Source organism: Bubalus kerabau, chromosome 13, assembly GCF_029407905.1.
Source record: "Bubalus kerabau isolate K-KA32 ecotype Philippines breed swamp buffalo chromosome 13, PCC_UOA_SB_1v2, whole genome shotgun sequence".
NCBI classification, from domain to species: Eukaryota; Metazoa; Chordata; class Mammalia; order Artiodactyla; family Bovidae; genus Bubalus; species Bubalus kerabau.
In genome coordinates, this window is record NC_073636.1 from 40,802,697 (window position 1) to 40,825,092 (window position 22,396).

General features: G+C 46.1%; 1 protein-coding gene across 4 annotated transcripts in view; it reads left to right on the plus strand.

Moving 5' to 3' along the window:
• KIZ (kizuna centrosomal protein) overlaps nucleotides 1–22,396 on the plus strand; it is a 91,999-nt gene that overhangs the window by 34,504 nt on the left and 35,099 nt on the right. For 3 of the 4 annotated variants that reach the window (XM_055544103.1, XM_055544104.1, XM_055544106.1), the window contains 2 exons: nucleotides 13,385–13,498; nucleotides 20,214–20,364. In XM_055544103.1, the coding sequence (XP_055400078.1) occupies nucleotides 13,385–13,498; nucleotides 20,214–20,364 (265 nt within the window). The remainder of the gene's footprint in view (nucleotides 1–13,384; nucleotides 13,499–20,213; nucleotides 20,365–22,396) is intronic. The other variant, XM_055544105.1, reaches the window with a different exon arrangement.

Here is a 22,396-nt window from a genome sequence, read left to right on the forward strand (position 1 = left end):
CTTCAAACATTAGGGTTATCTCTCTGAATTTCCTTTTTCTCCAAATTTTGATCCTGTAGTTCTTTCCTAGAATTTCCTTTTTCTCTAAAGTTTTATCCTGTAGTTCCTTCCTACTTTGTCTCTCTAATGCTATCAAAGACATACTTTATATACACACACACACACACACACACACACACACACATATATATTTTTTTCTTAATGCAAGGATTAGCCTGCATTACCTTGATGGCACTAAATGAGGCTGAAGTCCTTCTTGTGTGTACTTTTTAAAGATAAGTGTTACTCTTGAAGTATAGCATGCACGCAGAAAAGCAAACAAATCTTGAGCATGCTGCTGCTGCTGCTGCTAAGTCGCTTCAGTCGTGTCCGACTCTGTGCGACCCCATAGATGGCAGCCCACCAGGCTCCCCCATCCCTGGGATTCTCCAGGCAAGAACACTGGAGTGGGTTGCCATTTCCTTCTCCAATGCATGAAAGTGAGAAGTGAAAGTGAAGTCGCTCAGTCGTGTCCGACTCCTAGCGACCCCATGGACTGCAGCCTACCAGGCTCCTCTGCCCGTGGGATTTTCCAAGCAAGAGTACTGGAGTGGGGTGCCATTGCCTTCTCCGAATCTTGAGCATACTGCTGGGTTAATTATCACAGTGACTACTGGTCCCCCACCCAGTCAAGAAACAATGTCAGCACCCAAGCTTGCCCCTCCCTTTCCCACTGTGTCCCCTGCTCCCGTCTTCCTCATAATCACTTCTGCTTGGCCGCTTCTTCCTTCATGAAAACCTAGGAAACCGGATCTCGTTTGGTCCCTTTCCTTTGTCATGATGAAGTGCATAGTTTTGTCCCAGTCCTTTCTCATTTGGTTTGCTCTTTACCTTTTCAATCTATTCCTGGGACGGCTTTCTCCCTTGTATATCATGTTTCTCCCCTTGTGACAAGCCCGCTCAAGCCTGTTAACAATTCGTCCCTTTAGATTGTACACAATACTTTGCTGTTTTCCTGAGTGTGATTTCTAGAAAGCCTTCCAAGCTCATGATTGTCTGCTGACACGTAGAATATGTGATTTCAGGCTGTGATTGTGTTTTGTAAACATTTAGGGACAGTTACCCAGAATACAAACCTGTTGCCTTATTTCTCGGGCTAGCCCTGCCCGTCACAGGAAACAAATCAGGAATTGTTTGGTTTGAAATGTTCTCTTGATCTCACCTTGCTCAAAACGTGCTGTGGAATTGCAGGAAGAATTGCAGAGCAGTGACATTTTGCAACTGTCATCTTGGATCTCTTTCTGGCAGGTATCACTATTGACTTATCGAGCTTGACTTCTCAGTTCTCATTTATCACCCTCATCAGATTCACATTTTTGGCACAAGCACCTGGCACAGTGGCTGGCATATGTTGGCATCTGATAACTAATTAGCTTGTGGTAATCTGATACGAGGGATTCAGAAGTCAAGAATCAGGGACGTCCATGAGGTGAGACAGAAATGGCCAGCCTTTTTCTCTTCCTTCCAGCTTTTTTGAAATATAATTGATATACACCACTGTATAAATTTAAGGTGTGCAACATAGTGATTTGACTTATACACATCACAAAATAATTACCACAGTAAGTTTAAAGAACATCCATCAGAATTAAAGAAATAGAAAAAAATTCTCCTTGTGATGAGACTGCTTCGGATTTACCCTCTTAACATAGGCTTTCATATAACATGCAGCAGTAGGCCAGCCTTTTTTTTTTTTTAAGTTAGAAATGAACTTGGCTTCTATCTCTCCCACTTCTGATTCTTGGCCATTTGTTAGATTTAATTTCTAGCATCAAAGAATCCGCATCCTGATAAAATGGGCGTTTTATTTTTCCTGGTCCTTTTCATTGAGAAGTGGTGGGTATGGTGCAGAGTAAGCATAGCTTGTGCTTTGCATCAGCACATAAGATCACAGTGAACCCCCAGAACTCAGGGTTCAGCCAGAAGATAATCATCCAAATGGATGTGATAAATTTTCCCCCCAAAATGGGATCCCTTCCAGAACCAAGAGAATTAGAGTAGAAAATGTATCATAAAGGAAAACCCTTGTCTGAAACCTTGTGGGGTTCAGGGCTCAGCAGCAGCAAGCTGATCCCTAACAAGACATTAAAGATTCCAGGTAAGCCAAGCTGCAGCGTGGCTTTGCTGTTGATGCCATTGAAGCCAGGATGTGTGAGCAGCTGGACCAAGGTCCACCTGCAGCCAGGAAGGGAAGGTGGAGGAGAACTGAGGAGTCGCATTTCAGCCCTGTTCTGGGGGGACAGGATTGAGCCCCAGCCTGGGCAGCTCCAAGGGTGTTGTCTGGGGTGGGACAGTGGTGTCTCACCACCCTGCACCTTCAGTTCAGTTCAGTCACTCAGTTGTGTCCGACTCTTTGCGACCCCATGGACTGCAGCACGCCAGGCCTCCCTGTCCATCACTAACTCCTGGAGGTTTCTCAGACTCATGTCCATTGAGTCGGTGATGCCATCCAGCCGTCTCATCCTCTCGTCCTGCCTTCAGTCTTTCCCAGCACCAGGGTGTTTTCCAACGAGTCAGCTCTTTGTATCAGGTGGCCAAAGTAATAGAGTTTCAGCTTTAGCGTCAGTCTTTCCAATGAATATTCAGCACTGATTTCCTTTAGGATGGACTGATTGGATCTCCCTGCAGTCCAAGGGACTCTCAAGAGTCTTCTCCAACACCACAGTTCAAAAGCATTAGTTCTTCAGTGCTCAGCTTCCTTTATAGTCCAACTCTCACATGTCACGCTGCAGCTTGGCTTACCTGGAATCTTTAATGTCTTGTTAGGGATCAGCTTGCTGCTGCTGCTAAGTCGCTTCAGTCGTGTCTGACTCTGTGCGACCCCATAGATGGCAGCCCACTAGGCTCCCCCATCCCTGGGATTCTCCAGGCAAGAACACTGGAGTGGGTTGCCATTTCCCTCTCCAATGCATGAAAGTGAAAAGTGAAAGTGAAGTCGCTTAGTCGTGTCTGACTCTTCGAGACCCCATGGACTGCAGCCCACCAAGCTCCTCCATCCATGGGATTTTCCAGGCAAGAGTACTGGAGTGGGGTGCCATTGCCTTCTCCAAGGGATCGGCTTAGGCTGTTCTGTAAACTTGACATGCTAATACTTACCACAGTGATGAACATCTCTGTCTTCTTGGAGTAGGGCAGGGGGTGCCTGCCTTGTTTAGTGGCCCCAGAGCTCCCCCTCCTGTTGCTCTCCCATCATCTTGACAGGTGGCCTCTTACTGTCTCTGGTCACTTCCTTCTTCCCCCTCCACACTCCAAGTAGAAAGATTCCTTTTGCTGCCCTGATCCTCTCAGTTCAGCTCCACTCAGAACTCATGCCCAGAGTTTGTCCTCAGGGCAGATGGCCCCACACCCACTTCAGTCCCTTTTCCTCACCCTGAAGTGAACCAGGAACCCCCTTTCAGGTGGGCTGCCCAGCTCAGGCAGTGCCCCCTAGTGATTTGGAGGTGCTCACACCTGGGCCCAGCAGTGGGGCTTCTGCCTCCATGGCTCTGACCACACTGTGTAGCCACACCCTGAGTGTCCCTGGGCCAAGGTAATGCCCACTGGCTGCCACCAAACCCTGCGCTTCAATGTGAGCCCCTCTCAAGGTGGGTGGGTGATGGTGGGGAAGGGTCCTTGGGGCAAAACTGGGACCTGTCTCCAGTCGTCGGGTGGAACGCGTCAACACTTGACTCCTCTCCATCTTGCCACTGTTTTTTTCCTCCTCTTCAGCTCCTCCTGGCTCGGCTCCCCTTTTACAGTCCCCCTAACTGATATTTCTCACCTCTGAAGAACAGTCTTTGAGCCACGGTGACAGGCTTCTGAAAGAAAACAAATCACTGTGAAGGTGGGATTACAGAAGGGACATTGGAGCTGAGGACCTGAATGAAAGGCTTTCCCTTGGGGGGTGGGGGGGCATCATGGGGAGTGCATGCACGTAAGACAGCCGAAAACCCAAAACGAAGCAGGAAGTGAGCTTTTAAAACATCCAAGATATGTGTTCTTGTACTTTCACACTTGATCTCACCATTTGAGTCCTTGTTGGGCGACTCACTCTGTTAACTTAACCTCTAGGAGAATCTGAACCCAGTGGGGAGGAGTCCTGAACCCTGTCCTCCATGGTGTCCAACTCACTCTCACTTTTTCTCACTGTTCTCCCTCATCAATGTAAATCTGTTTTAATTTGCTTCTCATTTTGATGGACTGAATGTGTCTGAATCTGCTGCTTCAAGCAATTCTAGACTCATTTCCTCCATCACAGTGATGCTCAGATGTATTCTACTAGAATTACCCTGCAGTGAGGAAAAAAAAAAAAAAAACTCTTCTCCAGGTCTGTAGGAAAATGAATCTTTGTGATTTTGAGAACTTGCTCAAAATCATTTTTCCTAAAACTTCGGTCCCTGCTGTAGCTTGCCTACTAGAGCATGAAAAAATGCGTGAGAACATCGAGTGAGTAAGGACAAATCTGTAGGAAGCCACTGATCTCGTTAGCTTTGATGGGTTGGGTTTTTATCATGGATGTGTGATTGTTATATTGCACATGTATATTCATCGTCCACTCATAAAACTTTTTCTGATTTGTGTGATGAAACGAAGTACATCAGCACGCTAGTGTTCTGCACAAAGTTCTGAGAACTCCAGGTGTCCTGCCACCTTAAACACTGAAAGTGAAAGGAAAGTGAGGTCGCTCAGTCGTGTCCGACTCTTTGCGACCCTATGGACTGTAGCCCACCAGGCTCCTCCATCCATGGAATTTCCTAGGCAAGAGTACTGGAGTGGGCTGCCATTTCCTGCTCCAGGGGATCTTCCCAACCCAGGGATTGAACCCAGGTCTCATGCATTGCGGGCAGATGCTTTACCGTCTGAGTCACCAGGGAATCCCCAAACAGTGAAAAACAGTGCTTTCTAGACCCTAAATGAATTTCTTATGGTATTGGCTCATGGCACTGACAGTCCTTACTGTTCAGCTGAAGTACAGATCATGAGGACACGTGCTGACCATGCTTGTTGGAGCATAATTACATCTGTCATCATGAGCATGGGCTTCCCTGGTGGCTCACCAGTAAAGAACCCGCCTGCAGTGCAGGAGACGCGGGTTCAATCCCTGGGTTGGGAGGATCCCCTAGAGAAGGGAGTGGCACCCACTCCAGTATTCTTGCCTGGAGAATCTCATGGACAAGAGACCCTGGTGGGCTACAGTCCATGGGGTTGCAAAAGAGTTGGATACAACTCAGTATACGACTAAAACAGTAAAAGTCATGAGCATACTTGAAATTGGTTTCCACTGTTTTGAAAGATGCAGTTACTCCGAATTAGGGATGTGCTTGTCTGGCATCCTCTGAAGCCCAGCACTGACAGGAGACTCTGTTTCACCTAATTCCCAGCATCTACCCAGGAGGGCCAGTTAGCATGGACTGTTTCCTTGCTCACATCCTGCCAGCCTTTCCTCCACAGTTAATTCATTTGTTCATTCACAATGATAATTTGGTATCGTCTCCTTTCTTGTTTCTTCTTGGGATTATTTTAGAAGCGTCTTGGATGATTGAGTATTTGAGTAGTAAAGCGATTTGGTTTTTTCATTGTAATACAGTATTGCGAGGGCAGGTAGCAAGCAGGCACAGTCTTTCCCATGGTGCTCTGCTCAATTTTTACTGGACTCCTGCAGGAGGGGGCAAGCATCAACAGCCAAGTGTTCAGTCCCTTCATGCTGGTCCCTCCCTGGGTGCTGCTTCTCCCATTTCAGTGTCATCACTGAGGTGGACCTGGATCACTGACTGCCCTGGATGGGACTTCCATTCATCAAACATAATTGGCATCGTAAGAACATCACCTGTCCTGGAGAAGTGACTTATATACTAACTTATTTCAGGGTCTAACCACTGCCTGAGCCTCAGTGAGCTCATGCACCACCCATCATGCCTTCTGGTCTTCCTCATGTGCTGAAACTGTGCCAGCCCAACCTGAGCCTCCTACTCTCTTCTACAGATGCACACACACATGCATGCACACACACACCCCAGTGCATGCAAACATGGAGACAGATGTGTAATAGCACAGCAAAAGTCTGATGTTTGGTTTAGGGTCCCCCATCATTCATTATGCTGCAGCAAAGTTGGTTCTACCCTGACAGTAAGATGCCCCTTTACCAAAAGCACCCGCTCAGTTTAGTTCAGTTCAGTTGTTCAGTCGTGTCCGACTCTTTGCGACCCCATGGACTGCAGCATACCAGGCTTCCCTGTCCATCACCAACTCCCAGAGCTTACTCAAACTCATGTTCATCACGTTGGTGACACCATCCAACCATCTCATCCTCTGTCGTCCCCTTCTCCTCCCACTTTCAATCTTTCCCAGCATCAGGGTCTTTTCAAATGAGTCAGTTCTTTGCATCAGGTAAGCAAAGTATTATAGTTTCAGCTTCAGCATCAGTCCTTCCAATGAATATTCAGGGATGATGTCCTTTAGGATTGACTGGTTTAATCTCCTTGCAGTCCAAGGGACTCTCAAGAGTCTTCTCCAACACCACAGTTCAAAAGCATCAATTCTTCAGCATTCAACTTTCTTAACAGTCCAGTTCTCACATCCATATATATGACTACTGGAAAAACCATAGCTTTGAGTAGATGGACCTTTGTTGGCAAAGTAATGTCTCTGCTTTTTAATATGCTGTCTAAGTTGGGCATAGCTTTTCTTCCAAGGAGCAAGCATCTTTTAATTTCATGGCTGCATTCACCATCTGCAGTGATTTTGGAGCCCCCCAAAATAAAGTCTGTCACTGTTTGCATTGTTTCCCCATCTGTTTGCTATGAAGTTGTCAGGTGAGTGTATGCTCTTCGGTTCTGTCTTGTCACAACAAAGATTTGGGGTGACGGACATTAAAGCCCCCTTGGCATGTCACAGCTCTCGGGTCTTGGACAGACTGTGTTATAGCTCTTAGGTCTCAAATAGACCGTGTTATAGCTCTTAGACAAATCAGTGTTACCCCTCTATTTTATTTAGAAGATAGCAGGAAAATCCATCTTCGAGGTGTGAGGGCATGTCGATCCAAAGACATGAAGAGAAGAGCACCCCAGCACTCGGGAGAGAGAGAGCGAGAGCCCTTTGGCTCCTCTTTTTATGTTTTTTCCTTCCCCCTGGGCCTGCCTTATGCAAATTGGGCTTAGTCAGGAGTGCTGTTCTATCTGAAGTCCTCACTCAGGTCCTCGGACCTTCCTTTGACCTTCCTCTGTTCTATTTTTGCGGGCTTTTCCCTTCCTTGTCTTTTAGCCACCGCCATTTTGGACTCCTTTTCCCTATTCTAACTGCCTAACAAAGTTACGGGACCAAATGCCATGATATTAGTTTTCTGAATGTTGAGTTTTAAGCCAGCTTTTTCACTGGGCTCTAGCGTTTAATTATAGAACCGGTGATGATAATGTCTAATAAAAATTCTTTACCGTGTTCATAGTATCATATTTTTTAAAAATTTTCCAAAATATGTGGCCTGATGGCATTAAGTTTTGCAAAGGCATCAAGTAGTCTGATAAGTCATTCACCCTGCATGTTCATCAGAGAAGGCAATGGCAACCCACTCCAGTACTCTTGCCTGGAGAATCCCAGGGACAGGGGAGCCTTGGTGGGCTGCCATCTATGGAGTCGCACAGAGTTGGACATGACTGAAGTGACTTAGCAGCAGCAGCAGCAGCAGCTGCTGCATGTTCATTTTTGCAGCAGGGATTTCAAGCCAGGCTCTGCAGACCTGTTGCATGCACCTCTGATTGGAGAGCGCAGCCAGCAGCCTAAGGGAGATACCCCCTTGGTGACATGTCAGGGATGTAACAGACACCCTGGGAGCAAACGTGTTCAGCTTTCACTGCCCACCCCCATCAAGGCAGGGCTGATTTTTATCAACCTGGGTGTGAAATTTGGGACCCACAAAAATTCTTGGCTACTAAGAACTGGGTTCTCGGTTCAGACTGGTTCTCTCTGTTGAAGGGTGAAAGGAGAACACCTATTATAAATCAAGCCTTCCAGAATCTCATTAAGGAACTTGAGAAAACAGGTAGTCTGGGAGAGGCAGTAGTTCTGAAAACTGAAGTGGGGCCAAATAAGAATGTCTGTTTGGAGGCCAGTGAGAGATAAAGGCAAAGGTTTTGCTTGTCAGGCCTCTGCTGCTTTAAAGAAAGAGCCGCCTCACAGGCGCGGGTGCCGGGGTCCCAGCTGTCAGCGCCATCACCCGGCCTCCAGGTGAAGACAAGGAGCCTTGTTTCCCGGGTGAAGAGAGGAGCCTTGTTCGTGACCCCTGGCCCGCAGCACCGCAGACCCCTGCCCCCCACCCCCGCCCCAGCCTTTGTGCTGCCGCTCCTCCTCCCTCCCTCCAGACTTTGTGCGCCTTTAAGTGGCCCCCCGGAAGGGACCACCCAGGGGGCTGCACAATGGGGGCTGAAGTAGCCCCTGAAACATAGGTTTCTTGAGACAGGCCGTGAAAAGAAAAGTACTGTTTAACTATGTACGTGTTTGTCCTTTCTACCACCGTTTTGTGTGGCTAACAAACCCCACCCCCCCGCACCGCCCCCTCGCATCCAGACTTCTCCAAGGCCGTACCCCCAGCTGTTCCGGCTGCTCCTCGTTCCTGCTCCCAAGGCGCTGCTGCCTCAGTCTGCTTACATGCACGCCTTTGGATGGATGGTCAGGAAATTGGTATCAGAGCAAACAAATGATGCTTGCCTGATGAAACTGTTTTATCAGTCATCCTCAGAGTCGGTGGCTTGGCACTGCTGCTGGGTGAGATGTGTCTGTAGGACCACTCAACAAAAGCTGGCAGCCGGAATTCAGTTCTCAATAGCCATTCACACCTCTGTAAAAGGATTAGCTCCGGCCGATTGTTAGCCTGTTTAAATCTTAATTTGCATCTTTATGGAGGTAGGGCTTCTCCGGGCCTCTCTGCTGCTTGGAGATGTGTGTGTATGTGTGTACCTGTGGGTGGGCATCCCGGGAGGTTTTCTCTTACTGGCGAAGGTGCTAAATTGCTTCAGGAGGACCTGTAAGTGACACAGATTGAAGTAGCTACTTCGGTTTTGACTGACCTTGGTTGGGCTTTGGTTCATTAGTTACATTGGTTTGGCCAAAAAGTCCATTCTGGTTTTTCCTTACAGCTTGCAGAAAAACTGACCAAACTTTTTGGCCAACCCGATCAGATCAGATCAGTCGCTCAGTCAATTGTGGGTTCAGAACATAAGGTGCATAAATGCATTCTGTTACTTCTGTTTAAACTCAGGAACCTCATGGGTCTTAGGATTTTTCAGTGTTGTTCATTGTAATCAATAAATTTCCTTGGGCATTAAATGGAGAAAAACAGACCTAGGATCTGATGGAATGATGGTTTTAAAATAATCTATTCTATCCAGACCATGTGTTCTTAGTGAAAAGATCAAAGCCACCTTATGTTTCAAAAGGAAAGTATGACCTACCAAAGCTGTGAGTTTCCAGGCGAGGATTCTGCAAGCTCTGGAATCCGATGGAGACTAGCAAGCCGTGTTGCCTTCACGTGTGTGGGTTATTTCCCCATGACACACTCACGTCCCACCGCCACCTCTGTGTGTGATGCCTGCTTGTTGTTGCTCTTTCTGAAATAGTTTCCTCCCTAAAACCTCATTCTGGATATAACCAACTGCCTTCTGAGTCTTCCATTTCCTTAAAGAGACAGTAAACATCATCCATAAAACTTTCAACAAGTAACACTGTGTTGTGTAAACTGTGTAAGCAGACTTGTCCCTGTCTGGAGTCTGGGCCCACACCATGCAAAGACTGTGTCTCCTGGAGAAAATGAAACCCCAAAGTCAGGCTCCCATCACTGCAGCTGAAGCACGTACTCACCGAGTGCCCCGAAGACGACAACCAGGGCAGATGGGAAAGTCATGTGCTAGAGTCAAGGAGAAATTTATTTTCTGTTTGCCAAGAAGTAATTCTCAGTTTGTGATACTGAAAGAAAAAGCATCTTTTCTCCCTTTATTTCTTTTTTAAAAAAAATTCTACCTTGACTGCTCACATTAGCCTGGCATGAAGTTGCTTTCTTGTAAATAATGTCCTAAATTCTGTGTGACTGAAAATGAAGCTTTCTCAGAAAGTAATTAGTTTAAATTTAGCCAAAACATAATTTATTGCGTGCTTAAGTATGACTGGATAAAATAAAATTATGTTAAAGCAGCCATTTGTGTTACTAGCAGTTGCTTGTCCTCAAGCAGGTTTGTCCTCTTGCTGGACCTCACAGAAAGCAAACGGATGGTAGGGGCCCAGTGCCTTGGTGCCCGGATACCCTCTCCCCAGGAGAGAGATGGGCTGTCAGGCCAATGCTCTTCTAGCTGAAGTGTTCTGGTAGGAATGCAAATAGAAGACACGGAAGAAATTGAGCTCTTGAATTTGAAAATGGTATTTTCATCACACATCGTCTTTTAACTCTGTACATTGTGTGAATTATTTAAGTTGTTTGCAGGCAAATGTTGATGGATATTTTGCAAACTAAAGTCTGTCCCATGGGGAGATAAATATTAGAAATCCTCAACTCAGAGCCACTCATCTTTCGGCACATAAGGTTAGGAGTTAATCTAGGGTGGGCCATGGCTCCGTGGGGACAGTGCTGGTGGCTGTCTCACTGACCAGCTTGTAGATCATTCCTTGCTGAGCCCTGGAAGCCCTGGGCCGGTGTGACACCACTGTGTAAAAACAAACTGTAACAGCACACATGTCATGAATTGTCTCATGTGGGTTTAAATCTTGTCCTGTCATTCAGCACACAGTGCCCTTAAGAGTGTCGTCAGCATCCTATGAAATCCCAAGTACCCTTGCTGTTCTCAACAGGCCTGTTAGTCATGTGGGGAAGACTTGTCAGATGGGGCATAGCTGGAGGACAGCATAGGGTGGGGTGCTATCAGCTTCATGCTGGAGGAACTCAGGGATGAGAAAGATCCCTGTGAAGGAGGCAGTTGGAGACACTGCCAGACAAGTGTGGGGGCAGTTGGTCTGAGCAGGCCTGACATCTGGACTCGGCAGACTGCTAAAGAGGGAAGGCATTTGGCGTATGATTGCTCACTGGCCCTGCCATGGTGGTACTTGGGATGGAGATGGGGGGAGGACGCTGGAGTCGGGGAGCATTGTCCGTAAGGAGTTTATAACAGTAACCAGACTCCACTGATCGGCTTTCTCTTCTCATCATTCCTAAAAGTGGCAGAGGTAAGATACTCGTCCCTGGGGGGCACTGCCACATTCCACCTTGGCACAGCAGCATGAGCCGTCTGCCAAGCTCCCCTGCTGTACTCAGGTTTGCAAGGATACAGAAGCCACATCCCTTGCTTGGGGCTCACCCCTGGTCCCCCTGGTCGGAAAGTGAGTCTAGAGGCCATCTAAGCTGGAGATTCCGAGCCCACAGCATGGCTTTGTTTATCAAGCACAGTGTTTAACATTCTTCTAAATAGTTGCCCCATGTTAAAATCTGAGAGATGTCCTATAAAAATAAAACTAGCAATGGTGAATTTCCAGCTTCTCTTAAAAACTGGAAAGATCTAGCCTCACTGAGACACTCTGCCATGGGAGCCTGGGGTGACCAGCCCTTTAAGGTTGACACGTGCCCCAGCCTTTAGCATCCTCACCCCACCAGCGGTGGGCGTGTGGGTCCTCCCCGTCTGCCGCCCACCACCATGCTCACATCTGCGAGCTCGTCCCCTGCCACCCAAAGCAAAGGGTCGGTCCCCTGGCCCGTCTCTCCCTCACCAACCCCGTCCACAGCTACAGCTGCCAGGAAACCAGCCATGACTCAAAAACCCACGACGTTTATCGCTGTTTCTTTGCCATAGTTTTATATTGAATCTTATTTCCTGTTACTGTCCAGTCACCACCCCAGCCAGCTTATCTCCTTGCTGGGTCCCACCCCCTCTTAGCCTGGCTTTCCCTCGCCTTTGCCTTGCTGCTGCCTGGCTTCAGCTATGGTCTCCCTCTGTCTGCATCCTGCTTGGCACAGGGCCCTGCCCCACCTTCCTGACCATCTTTCCCTCTACGTATCATTACTGCTCTGAAATTGGCTTATCTTTGTCTTCTTAAGGGCAGGTCTCACTCTGTGAATTGGTTGATGACAAGATACAGCCTTCTAGGGAGAATCGGGACCCAGAGTTTGCCTTTGAAAAAGCTGGTAGACATAGGTACTGCATGCACATCCCATGGGCAAGGAGGTTTGGGGCAGCCGAGGTCAGGCAATGAGGACCCAACATGACATGGGCCACAGGCTCAGGGTTTAGACAAGAGCTGGGACTTGGCCTGGAGCTGGGGGTGCCAGCAGAGGGGCCCAGAGTCCAGAACAAGGCTTGAATCTGGGGACCCGTTTCTGTTTCCTGCCCAGGGTAAAGGCCTGCTCGGGGTGGGGCGGGCGGTGGGGGGAGCCTCCAGTGTACAGGTGGAGCAGGTCTTTTTCATCCTTGTATCATCAGGCACATGGCCATCGAATAGATCCAGTAACTTAGCCCAACCATTAGATCTCTCCCAACCTTTAGACTGATTACAAATTAGTAATACTTTACTATGAACATTGCTTTATAAGTTGCTTCGTTTTCCTCTTGGGGAATGTGTTGTATATTGCCAGCTACATATATGATCAGTTTCTTTAAAGGAGAAGTATTTTGTCTTTGATATCTTCTCCCATGACTTTTTAGAATCATGCAGTCATTTTTTTTTTTTTAAAGGAATTTACTAACCAAGCTCTTTGGAGACTGTTGTGACTCTGACAGACCTAACCTACAACAATTAACACTCCACCAGTGTCCCTGTGGACTGCAAATAGATGACAAGGGCTAAATCCCTCTTTCCACTCCTTCCTGTTCTTTCTAAAAATAAAGAAAATTTCATTGCAGTGGGATCTGAATGGAGAAATAATAGTCATTTTTTTCTGCATTCAGAAATAGAGGACGTAACCTCTACTTCAGCCAGCAGTTTTCAATTTCTTAGCAGTGACAATTTAAGTAAATTTCATGTGAGTGGAGATCTAACTTTGTTATGATTGACAATGTGAAATTAGTCTTTTCAGCTGTTCCGATTATCTGGCATTCCTATCAGTCAGGTGGGATGTGCAGTGAGATTGCACAGCTGTGGATGTGAACCTCACTGAAGTCTGCAAAGGGTTAAAAGCCACTTCCTCTGATGGATTTAAAACAGCCACCTTCGCACAGACAAGTTTTTCAAACCACCCCATTTTACATCTTTGTCAAGAGACAGTCTAGTTGCTGCATCTTTATGTTTAGATTATATTACAGATATATTTCAATAAACCACAAAGAGCCACCATAGATTCTAGAAGCTGACCGTCTGGGCTCAAATAAACACCTCCTGCGGCACCTGTTTTATTTTATAGGCTCTGTAACCACAGTGACATCCTACGAGAAGGCCCTGACGCCTGCGGAACCGCTGTCCTTCACCAGCTCCCGCAACTCTGCCCCAGGGGTGGCAGTGACAAAGAGCAAGTCAGGTATGACAGTGCTCAAGTTGCTGCTGTGGTGGGTAGGCCCTTCTCGTCCCCAGATAAGGGTGGAAAAACACTGCTGTACACAGTCAGCTCTGTGCTGGGCACCAGGAGCATAGATTTAACTGTGGCCTCACCATCTACTGCTTTGTGAATGTATTTGTTTCTAATTGTTAATTGGATACATCTGCTCAATTCCTGCTCCTATATCTTGCTCAGTCCCTGTGCATGTATCTGCTGAACCCCTGCCCATAGCAACATTTTAAGGAATACTCGTGGGGAGGGACATGAGTAAGCTCAGTCTCACATGTTCACATAACTTGGTGAACACCCAGGTGGTAGTCCAGCAGAACCTCCTGCTGGACAGGTGTCCTTGCCAAATCCAAACCCCAGATGGGTCCCTGCGTTTCCAAGGTCATGCTGGTGATGCAGGCCTCTGATGAATATAGTTCCTATACCAACAGCATCAACAAATCCTGGAAGCTTGTTAGAAACGCATGTTCTTGGGTCCCACCCCAGATCCACTGAACCAGGGGTCTGTTGGTGGGGCCCTGCCATCTGGGCTTGAATGGATGCTTACCTCTGCTCCCTCAAGTGTGAGAGCGCTGCTCCAACCATGTGTCTTCAGTGGCTCAAAAGTGGGCGTGAGCGAGTGAGGTTAATTGTTGGCAGGGTGGTTGGCACACGTGAGTCATGGTTCTTTCTGAATCAGTCAGAAGTCTATCCCTCCACACACCTTCTCGGCACTCTGGGTGGCTTGTCAGGGCCTCAGAAGCTTTGCAGCATCTGGGCTTCTGAATTAAATTCACAGCATTACAGATAGATAATATGTGTAGTGGTTTCTCCAGTGCTGCCCCTGGTAGGTGCCTAATTCATGGGTGCATGAATGTTACCAGTGCCCTTACCCTGATTTTTATTTGGGGGACTGACTGAAGTGAAGTCCCCTCACTGAAGTCTGTCCCCACCGTTTTCCAGCTGAGAACAAATGGCTGCTCAGGTGTGGTCAGCCCACCTGAAAGGGCCTTGTCTGGCCGGGAGAGTGAGATGGCTTTCAGGTCTGGTTGTCTTACATCTGGCGTCTACTGTCTTTTCTGTGTGTCATGCAGACTCTTTCGTATAAGTATATAAACAGGCAGGATAACGTGGTTTTCAGAGTGGAATTCGGCATAAATCCATTGTGTATTGGGTCCCATCAAGGCGTGAGGAGCCATCCGGGTAATGGTCTCTAAAAGGACCTTGTCCCAAGAAAATGTGGCTGATCACAGGACTACATCCCACAGACCGCAGAGTGAGGGTCACCAGTGCTGAACGGAACGTGTTTACATCCGCTTCTGAATCTTGCTGTGATCTCCACACTACAGAGAATGTGGGACCTGCCCATCCTGGTCAGTAGCTTTTCAGCTTACAGCAGTGAAGGGCGATGCATGGAAATCCTCTTTCATGTTTTTATCATGCAAAGTGAAGATAAAGGCAGTCTTAAAATGCCCTTTACAAGGGTGGGAGAAGCTGGCTAGAGAGGAGTCTCTGGCCATTTGGTGATTGTGTGCAGTAAGGCTCTTCAGCTGGACCCGCCACTTCTTTCTCACCGTCTTCTTTGTCTGTTGATATACTGTTTGGCATAAACCACAGTGGTGGTATGTCGCATGAAGGCATATATGCATTTATAATTCTCTCTGTGGACTGAGTTGTTAGACTAGGTGATTCATCATGTGACTCTCTTAACCTGGGCTGCCAGACTGTGGCGTGGTGATAAGATATGCCATCTCCATCGACTCGGCCCGCGTTTGTTACAGTTTCTCAACATGCATAAATAGAGCGTCCTTTCCCATTATGAGAGGTTGCATTTTCCATGACTGTTGATCTATAGTTATGTATAAATCAGCCTTCCAAGAAGAAATGATCTTTCTTTATGACCAACACAAATTTTAAAATTAATATCTGGAGCCTTCGGAACTGTGTCTCTGCCACAGTCATTTTTTAAAGCCAGATAAAGAAGTCAGGAATGGTTCCTGAAATCACTGTTGTGGTCTGTTATAATCAGAATTACCCCGTGTCATGACTGAGGATGCTGTTCCTTGCACACTGATTGCCACTGGCTCCCTCGCTAGCCTCAGAAAAAGCCCCAGGTGTCTACCTGACCTCTGAGAGACAGGCAGTCAGGTCTTAGCTGCCAGTTCTTCCTAACAGGTCTTAATCCTGGCATCATGCTCCCCTGCCCTCTGCATGTTCACCACATCCTGTGCCCTCAGTGCCCAGGAGGTATTCCTAGTGCTGTGCTATGCTTAGTCACTCAGTCGTGTCCAGCTCTTTGCAACCCCATGGACTGTAGCCCACCAGGTTCCTCTGTCCATGGAATCCTCCAGGTAGGAATACTGGAGTGGGTTGCCATGCTCTCCTCCAGGAGATCTTTGCAACCCAGGGATTGAACCCAGGTCTCCTGCATTACAGGCAAGGTATTGCTAGGTATTTCCCTAAATGGGGTTATTCCTGTCTGCCAGGGACAGCCCTTAGACTGAAGCTGCCAGCTGGTCCTTCCAGAAACACAAATTTGAAGAGAATCATCTACTTCTGTTTCTCAATTGTTAGTGACATTGAAGTCAGCTGGGCAGAATGGGAAGGCTGTAACATCATATGGACTCCTGAAAGCCTGTAAACAGAGCCATGTTTTGTGTGGCCATGGCCCTGCTTGTGCCCCTGACCAAACCTTGGCAAGCAACATCTGTCTCTTTGCTTCCGTTCAATCCAGAAAATGGGACACCTGGTCCACAGCATAGATTGGAAAGATAGATTTCTGAATTCTCTATCACAAAATGAAGCCTCATCAAAGAAAAAATGACAGAACCATTCCTATCATCATTATTATTGTTATTACTGATTTTTGTTATAGCTGGGATTAAATGTTGTAAGACCTTCATGTGAAAGGCTTACTGTTACTAGTAAGTTGTCATTTTAGACAATTATGAGTTTTTAAAATATGATGCATGTCATTTGAGGCAGTCGATTTTAAAAAAATTGTTCTTTATTGCCTCCTGGAAAATATATTTTAACATAAAAGTGATTATTTAATCACTTTGTCTTCTATAGAAACTGTAATGAGACTACCCATGATTTTATGTCTTTTCCAGGTGCAATTAATTGTCTCTGTCCATTGCTCCTTTCAGATACATTCATCCCATTGTGCTCTCAAACTAATGCTGAAAAATTGTCAGGTTTATAGGATTTGGAGTATAGTATGTAGAATCTATTTTATTCTGCTTATGTTCAGAATAAAATTCAAGATATTTATTATTTTGTCTGCATTTAAAACTTTGGTCAGATTACCCATCTGTTGTAAATCAGTTGTAGTTAGGAAATGCTGATAACTTTGCTTAAATTGCAGTTTTCTCATTGGAAATCATTATAAGTGTATGACATTAATTATAGACTTTAAAATCTATTTTTAATTAGAGGAGTATATAATTGAGCTGACATCATGCTTTGTTTTTTTTTTTCTATGTGACATTGATACTAGAAACTTTGCAAAGTGAAGTGGACAAAAGAGGAAAAAACTCCTTTAAGTCCTCTGAACTGCTCCGTAGGTGTTCTAATTCTGTCTGTTTGTGTAGAACCAGGGGCAGGGCTCCACGCAGGGTCCACCATGGCCCAAACCTTCCTGGTTGCCAGGTGTTGGCTTAGCCACTCAGAAGTCACAGATCCTGATGCTGTTTCTCCTCCAAAAGTTCATTTGCTTTTTGAGCCTGTGGGTTTTCTCCTTTTATGAAGCAAGTGTAATAATTACAGGAAACCTCAGCTAGTGCTTTCATGCCAGGACACAAAGGATGGTTACAGTTGGAAGAGGTGTTAGTGACCAGAGTCTTGCCCTTGGCTTTGCTTCTGCAGAAACCATGTGTCTCAGTCACCAGAGAGGCTGGTGTCTGATAAGTCAGTGCATCCCAACTAACTCATCCTCATTAAACTTGTTTTCAGGTTGAATTCAACCTAACTAAACATGCTTTCTAGATAGAAACAATTGATTTTACTCATTATGAGAATATACCTGATGACTGGACTAGAATTTGACAATGGCCCATGTGTGCGTTTTCTTAGGAGGGAAATCACTGTAAACCCAGATGCAGATGCAAGGGGTAACTCATTGACATAGAACAGAACAGAGGACTTGGAAGCTTTGTGACGTTGGTGAGGTCTAGATGTCACCAGGAGAGACAAGTTGCTCAAGGGCCTTCCTATCAGACCAGCCAGGAACCTTGGAATCATCTGGGGAAGTTTTTAAATAAGTTCACGGATTCCAGTGATGCATCCCACTTTATTCAAGTCTTGGGGAAAAGCAGGGGTTAGGTCAGGCCAAATCTTATAACAATAAAGATTTATTTTCAAAGGTTCTGAATTACACCTAGACTTTTTCCCCATTTTATTATGAAAATTTCGAAACATACAGAGAAGTGAGAAAAACTGTAATGCCAACATACCTACAACCCAGCTTCTACCATTGACATTTATTTACACTCCCAAATCTATTTTCCATCCATCCATCCATCCATCAATTCCAATCTGTTATTTTTATGCATTTCCAAGTAAGTTGCACATATTAGTACACAGATTTTTAGTATATACTTTGGCATGTTTTGGAGAAGGAAATGGCAACCCACTCTGGTACTCCTACCTGGAAAATCCCATGGACGGAGAAGCCTGATAGGCTACAGTCCATGGGGTAGCAAAGGGGGGTTGGACACGACTGAGCAACTTGCCTTTCACTTTGACATGTTTAAACATCTACAGAAGTAGGTGTGAATATAATGAAGTCCCACGTACCCTCTCCCAGACCCACAGTTGTCAACATTTTGCTAGTCTTGTTTTATCTCTCTCCCTCACCCACACTTTTTCTTCAGTAGTTTAAGACAGACAACATTTTTTCCTCTCACAAATACATCTGTAATGTACAAATATTTAATACTTGACCACTTAAGAAAATTCTTTGTTACCTAGTCCTTGTCAGTTTCTTTGGTTTTCTCAAAAGCAGTCTGTCTACATTTGCAGTCTTTGAATCAGGATCCAAATGTAAACTGCTGGTTGGATCGGGATCCAGAATTGTATTCCAGGCAGGTAATTCTGGCAGAACGCAATCACAGGCAGTGCTGGTCCTTCTCTCTTCACCTCCTCAGGCAGCACGTGACTGTGTCCCTTCGTGTGTGCTCCCAGGACTGGGCTGAGGACTTGGGCACTGGCAGACGGGTGCCTCTGATTCAAAGCTTCCATCATGCAGTTTCCTCAACATTCTGATCATTTCCTAGCTGCATTCATTAATTTGGACTTAGAGAATAGTGACTTTTCTAATGCAGCCCTTTCTTTGCATCTATTAATTGAAAAAACTTCTCCCATCAACTACTTGGTAACTCTGATTTTTTTTTTTAATTTGTGTTTTTTGTTGTTGACCACAAAGGCAGGACAAATGCTTGACTCCATCCCTTTCTTTAACCAGTTTCCAGAATAACAGATTATTTCTCTAGCAGCATCCAAAGGTTGGTTTGTTGTACTTTGGTGGTAAAAACACACGTAAACATAAAATTTTCCACCTTAACCATTTTAAGTGTACAGTAGCATTAAGTACATTCACATTTTTGTGCATCAGATCTCTAGAGCTTTGTCGTCTTACAGAACTGGAGCTCTGTCCCCATTAAACAAGACCCCAATCCTCCCTCCCCTAGCCCCTGGCAGCCACCACTCTACTCTGCCTCTGCATTTGACTGTTCTCAGCATCTTATGTAAGTGGAATCATACTGTTTTTTTGTGACTGGCTTATATAATGGAGTAGAATGTCATGTTGTAGTACATCTGTGTTGTAGTCTGTGACAAAGATTTCCTTCCTTTTCAAGGCTGAATCCAAAGGTTTTTTATTATTTATCTTTTAAATGAACTCATGTATTTTTATACATGCACCACGTTCCAATCCATGTTAGTCATTGTTCTTTTGGCTCTCACACTGTCTCGTCTTTGGCCAGTGAGTGCCTCTTCGCCACAACCCCTGAGGCCTGTTCACACAACTCAGGGTCCGAGAGCTTCCTCCCTTCCTGGGACAAGGTGGTCCAGGCTCATCTGATGCGTTTCCTGTCCCCGGCCTGAAATATAGCACATTTTTCTTCCGTTTAGTATCTAAATACTATATTATAGGCAGCAATATAGGCTTATGTTGGACTTTTTCCTAATAGTAACTTATTAAAAAAAATAATGAAAGCACTGCATGAGTATAATAAGAATAAACTAATTGAGGTGGAGATATGAACTGTTGCTTTGCTTTACATTTAAGAGGAGCCTGACCACCTCTGCACTAGTTAGAAACAGTGGCCACATGTCAGAATCACTCTGAGAGTCTTAAAGAAAGTCTCAATTTGCTGGGTTCCCCACCACCAGACTAGTTTTCCTGAACTCTGAAGCAGTGGCATGAAGTACCTAGATGATGCAAAACCCCCCGGGTGGTCCCAGGGTGCAGACAGAGTTGAGAATTCTCATCTATCAATGATATTGTAACTAAAATAAAATGAAAGTTACCCCCCAAAAAGAAACCTGAACTCTGGAAATGCCCTTATCCCAGATTATATTAGGTTCCAGACTTTTCTGTGTAAACTGTCTTCTGCTATCATGATTGTGGGGACCTTTAACAATATAGGAGACTCATAAGTCACCCAGCATCGCACATGTCTAATGGACTCCTAATTGTGTCTCATAGGTTTGAACAAGCACCAGCCTCAGGCTTATTAAGGACACGATCGGGTCAACATATTGCCGCCCTGAAAGGACATGATACTTTTGTCCAAGAAGAGGAAGTAGCGAAGCTGTCTGAAGTTTTCCTGGTCAGTAAACTGGACCAGAGGACAAAGGTTAATACTTTTTATTCTTTAAAATAAGTTTCAAATTGTACAAGTTAGTCATTTGAGAAAATAGTTAACATCCTTAACAATGATTAACATATTTTAAAAATGTAAATTGTAAGTGAGCTTTTGTGGTTGGTTGGATGAACTTTGATCTCAAACCTTTTGCATAGTGTTTTGTGTATACATTTCAGGTCCTTTCTTACAGAAGGCTAGTTAACTCAGGGCCTGGAGGTAACCTATTTAAACATACCTACTGCAACATTTGTCCAGGGAGTTCAGGAGCCTCTTGGAGAATTCTGGTTTTCTTTCTCTACACCATCCTTTAAACATACTGTGTGGCCATTTTTGTCAACTCAGCAAATATGTATTTGTCCACTTCTGTGGATTAGGCAGCAGCCCAGATCTATGAGGGGGAGAGAGAGAAATCCCATGCAGCCCCTCCTCTGGGGGATGGCAGAGTGGGTGTCTGCAGTGGGAACATGGCAGAGGGCTTAGACCCTCCAGAAGGGGAGCCAGGCATCTGGAGAAGCAGGGAGGGCAGACCTGATGACTGAGGGAGCCAAGGGGCATGCAAAGGTGACCCTAAAAAGCCAGGCAGGATTTCAGTAGGCTCTGAGGGAGTGGGTGACGGACTTAGGGGCCAAAGAACAGGTCGAGAAAGTGCACACTTTCCCGGGAAACAGAGCTGTTGTTGTGGCTGAGGAGCAGACGACACCTGGGGACAGGGAACAGAAGTTGTACAGGGTCTGGCCCAGCTCAGGAGAGGTGTTCATGGGTTCAGCAGAGTTTGGGAAGCCACAGAGCCCCTTAAGCTGGGCTGCAGGAGGGGCCTCAGGGAATTTAGTCCCTGGGGACTGGGAGGGGGACAGCCAAGGATGCACCCAGCCGTGGTTTAGCGGGACAGTCGGGAGTGGACTGCGCACTTGCACTGGTAGAGCGGGTCATGCTGGAGCAGAGGCATGGAGCCAGGTCCCAGGGAGGTGCAGTGGGTGGGGCTGGAGGGCAGAAACTCAGGTCCAGAGCAGCCCATCTGGCCAGTGGATCTGATCCCTAACCAGGGATCCAGCTCAGGCCCAAGGCAGTGAGACAATGGAGTCCCAAACATTGGGCCACCAGGGAATTCCCTCCAAGTATGTTTTCACCCTTACACATGCTTAACTCTCTATATAACATAGAGTTTTCTGGTTTTAATACTTCTTTATTTTGATTATGCACAAAGTTCAGGATTCCATAGGAGCCCCCTCTGGAGGCAGTCCTTGCCCCTCTGTCCCAAAGCCACAGCCTGTTTTGCAGCCCTGTCCAGAGCCTCTGTGTTGCCCTCCAGCCTTTCAGAGCACCTTCAGCCCTGCCCAACACCCCCTCCCCCAGTCCTCTAATTAGAAAGGAGTAGAAGGACTTTTTAAAAAGCATTTCACACATACACACATGGAGCGGCACAGTGAAGCCACCGACCCACGTCTGCATGTGTGTTACCCCTGCACTCTGCAGTTCCCCACCCCTTCGCCCTCCCCTCTCTCCTCTGCTCCTGCCTCTGTTCCTACCCTTGCTCTTCTCTTTCTCCTCGTCTCCTTTCTCCCCATTCTCCTTCTGGAGTGGATTATTGCAGGTAGAGATACAGCCCCTGGGTGCCCCTCACAGATCCTGCCCTTTTCAAAGGTAACCTTGTGCACATCCTTCCTGAGCACATTTTCATTTTACTGCGCTGCATGTGACTCAGTAACCCTCAGTTTTGTCTTGTTTGCGGTATGGCATTGTCCGTGTAAGTGTTCTTGAAGAAAGAACTGTGTTCTTTACGAAGAACAGAACCATTGCTTTTTAGATTCTTTTTCATATCTGTTGATAAATGTAGATCCTAATAAGGATTTTGTTTTCAGGTTTTATTATCCATTGTATTTAGTTCTGTTTTGTAACAGCATTGTTCTCCATTCATACTCACTGCAGATACACCATATCTCAGTCACATCAAGGGCAAAATAAGCATTGGTCTACAGTATTGCCATTTACCATCTCCTTGTCTTTTTTTTAAGGTGGTGTTTAT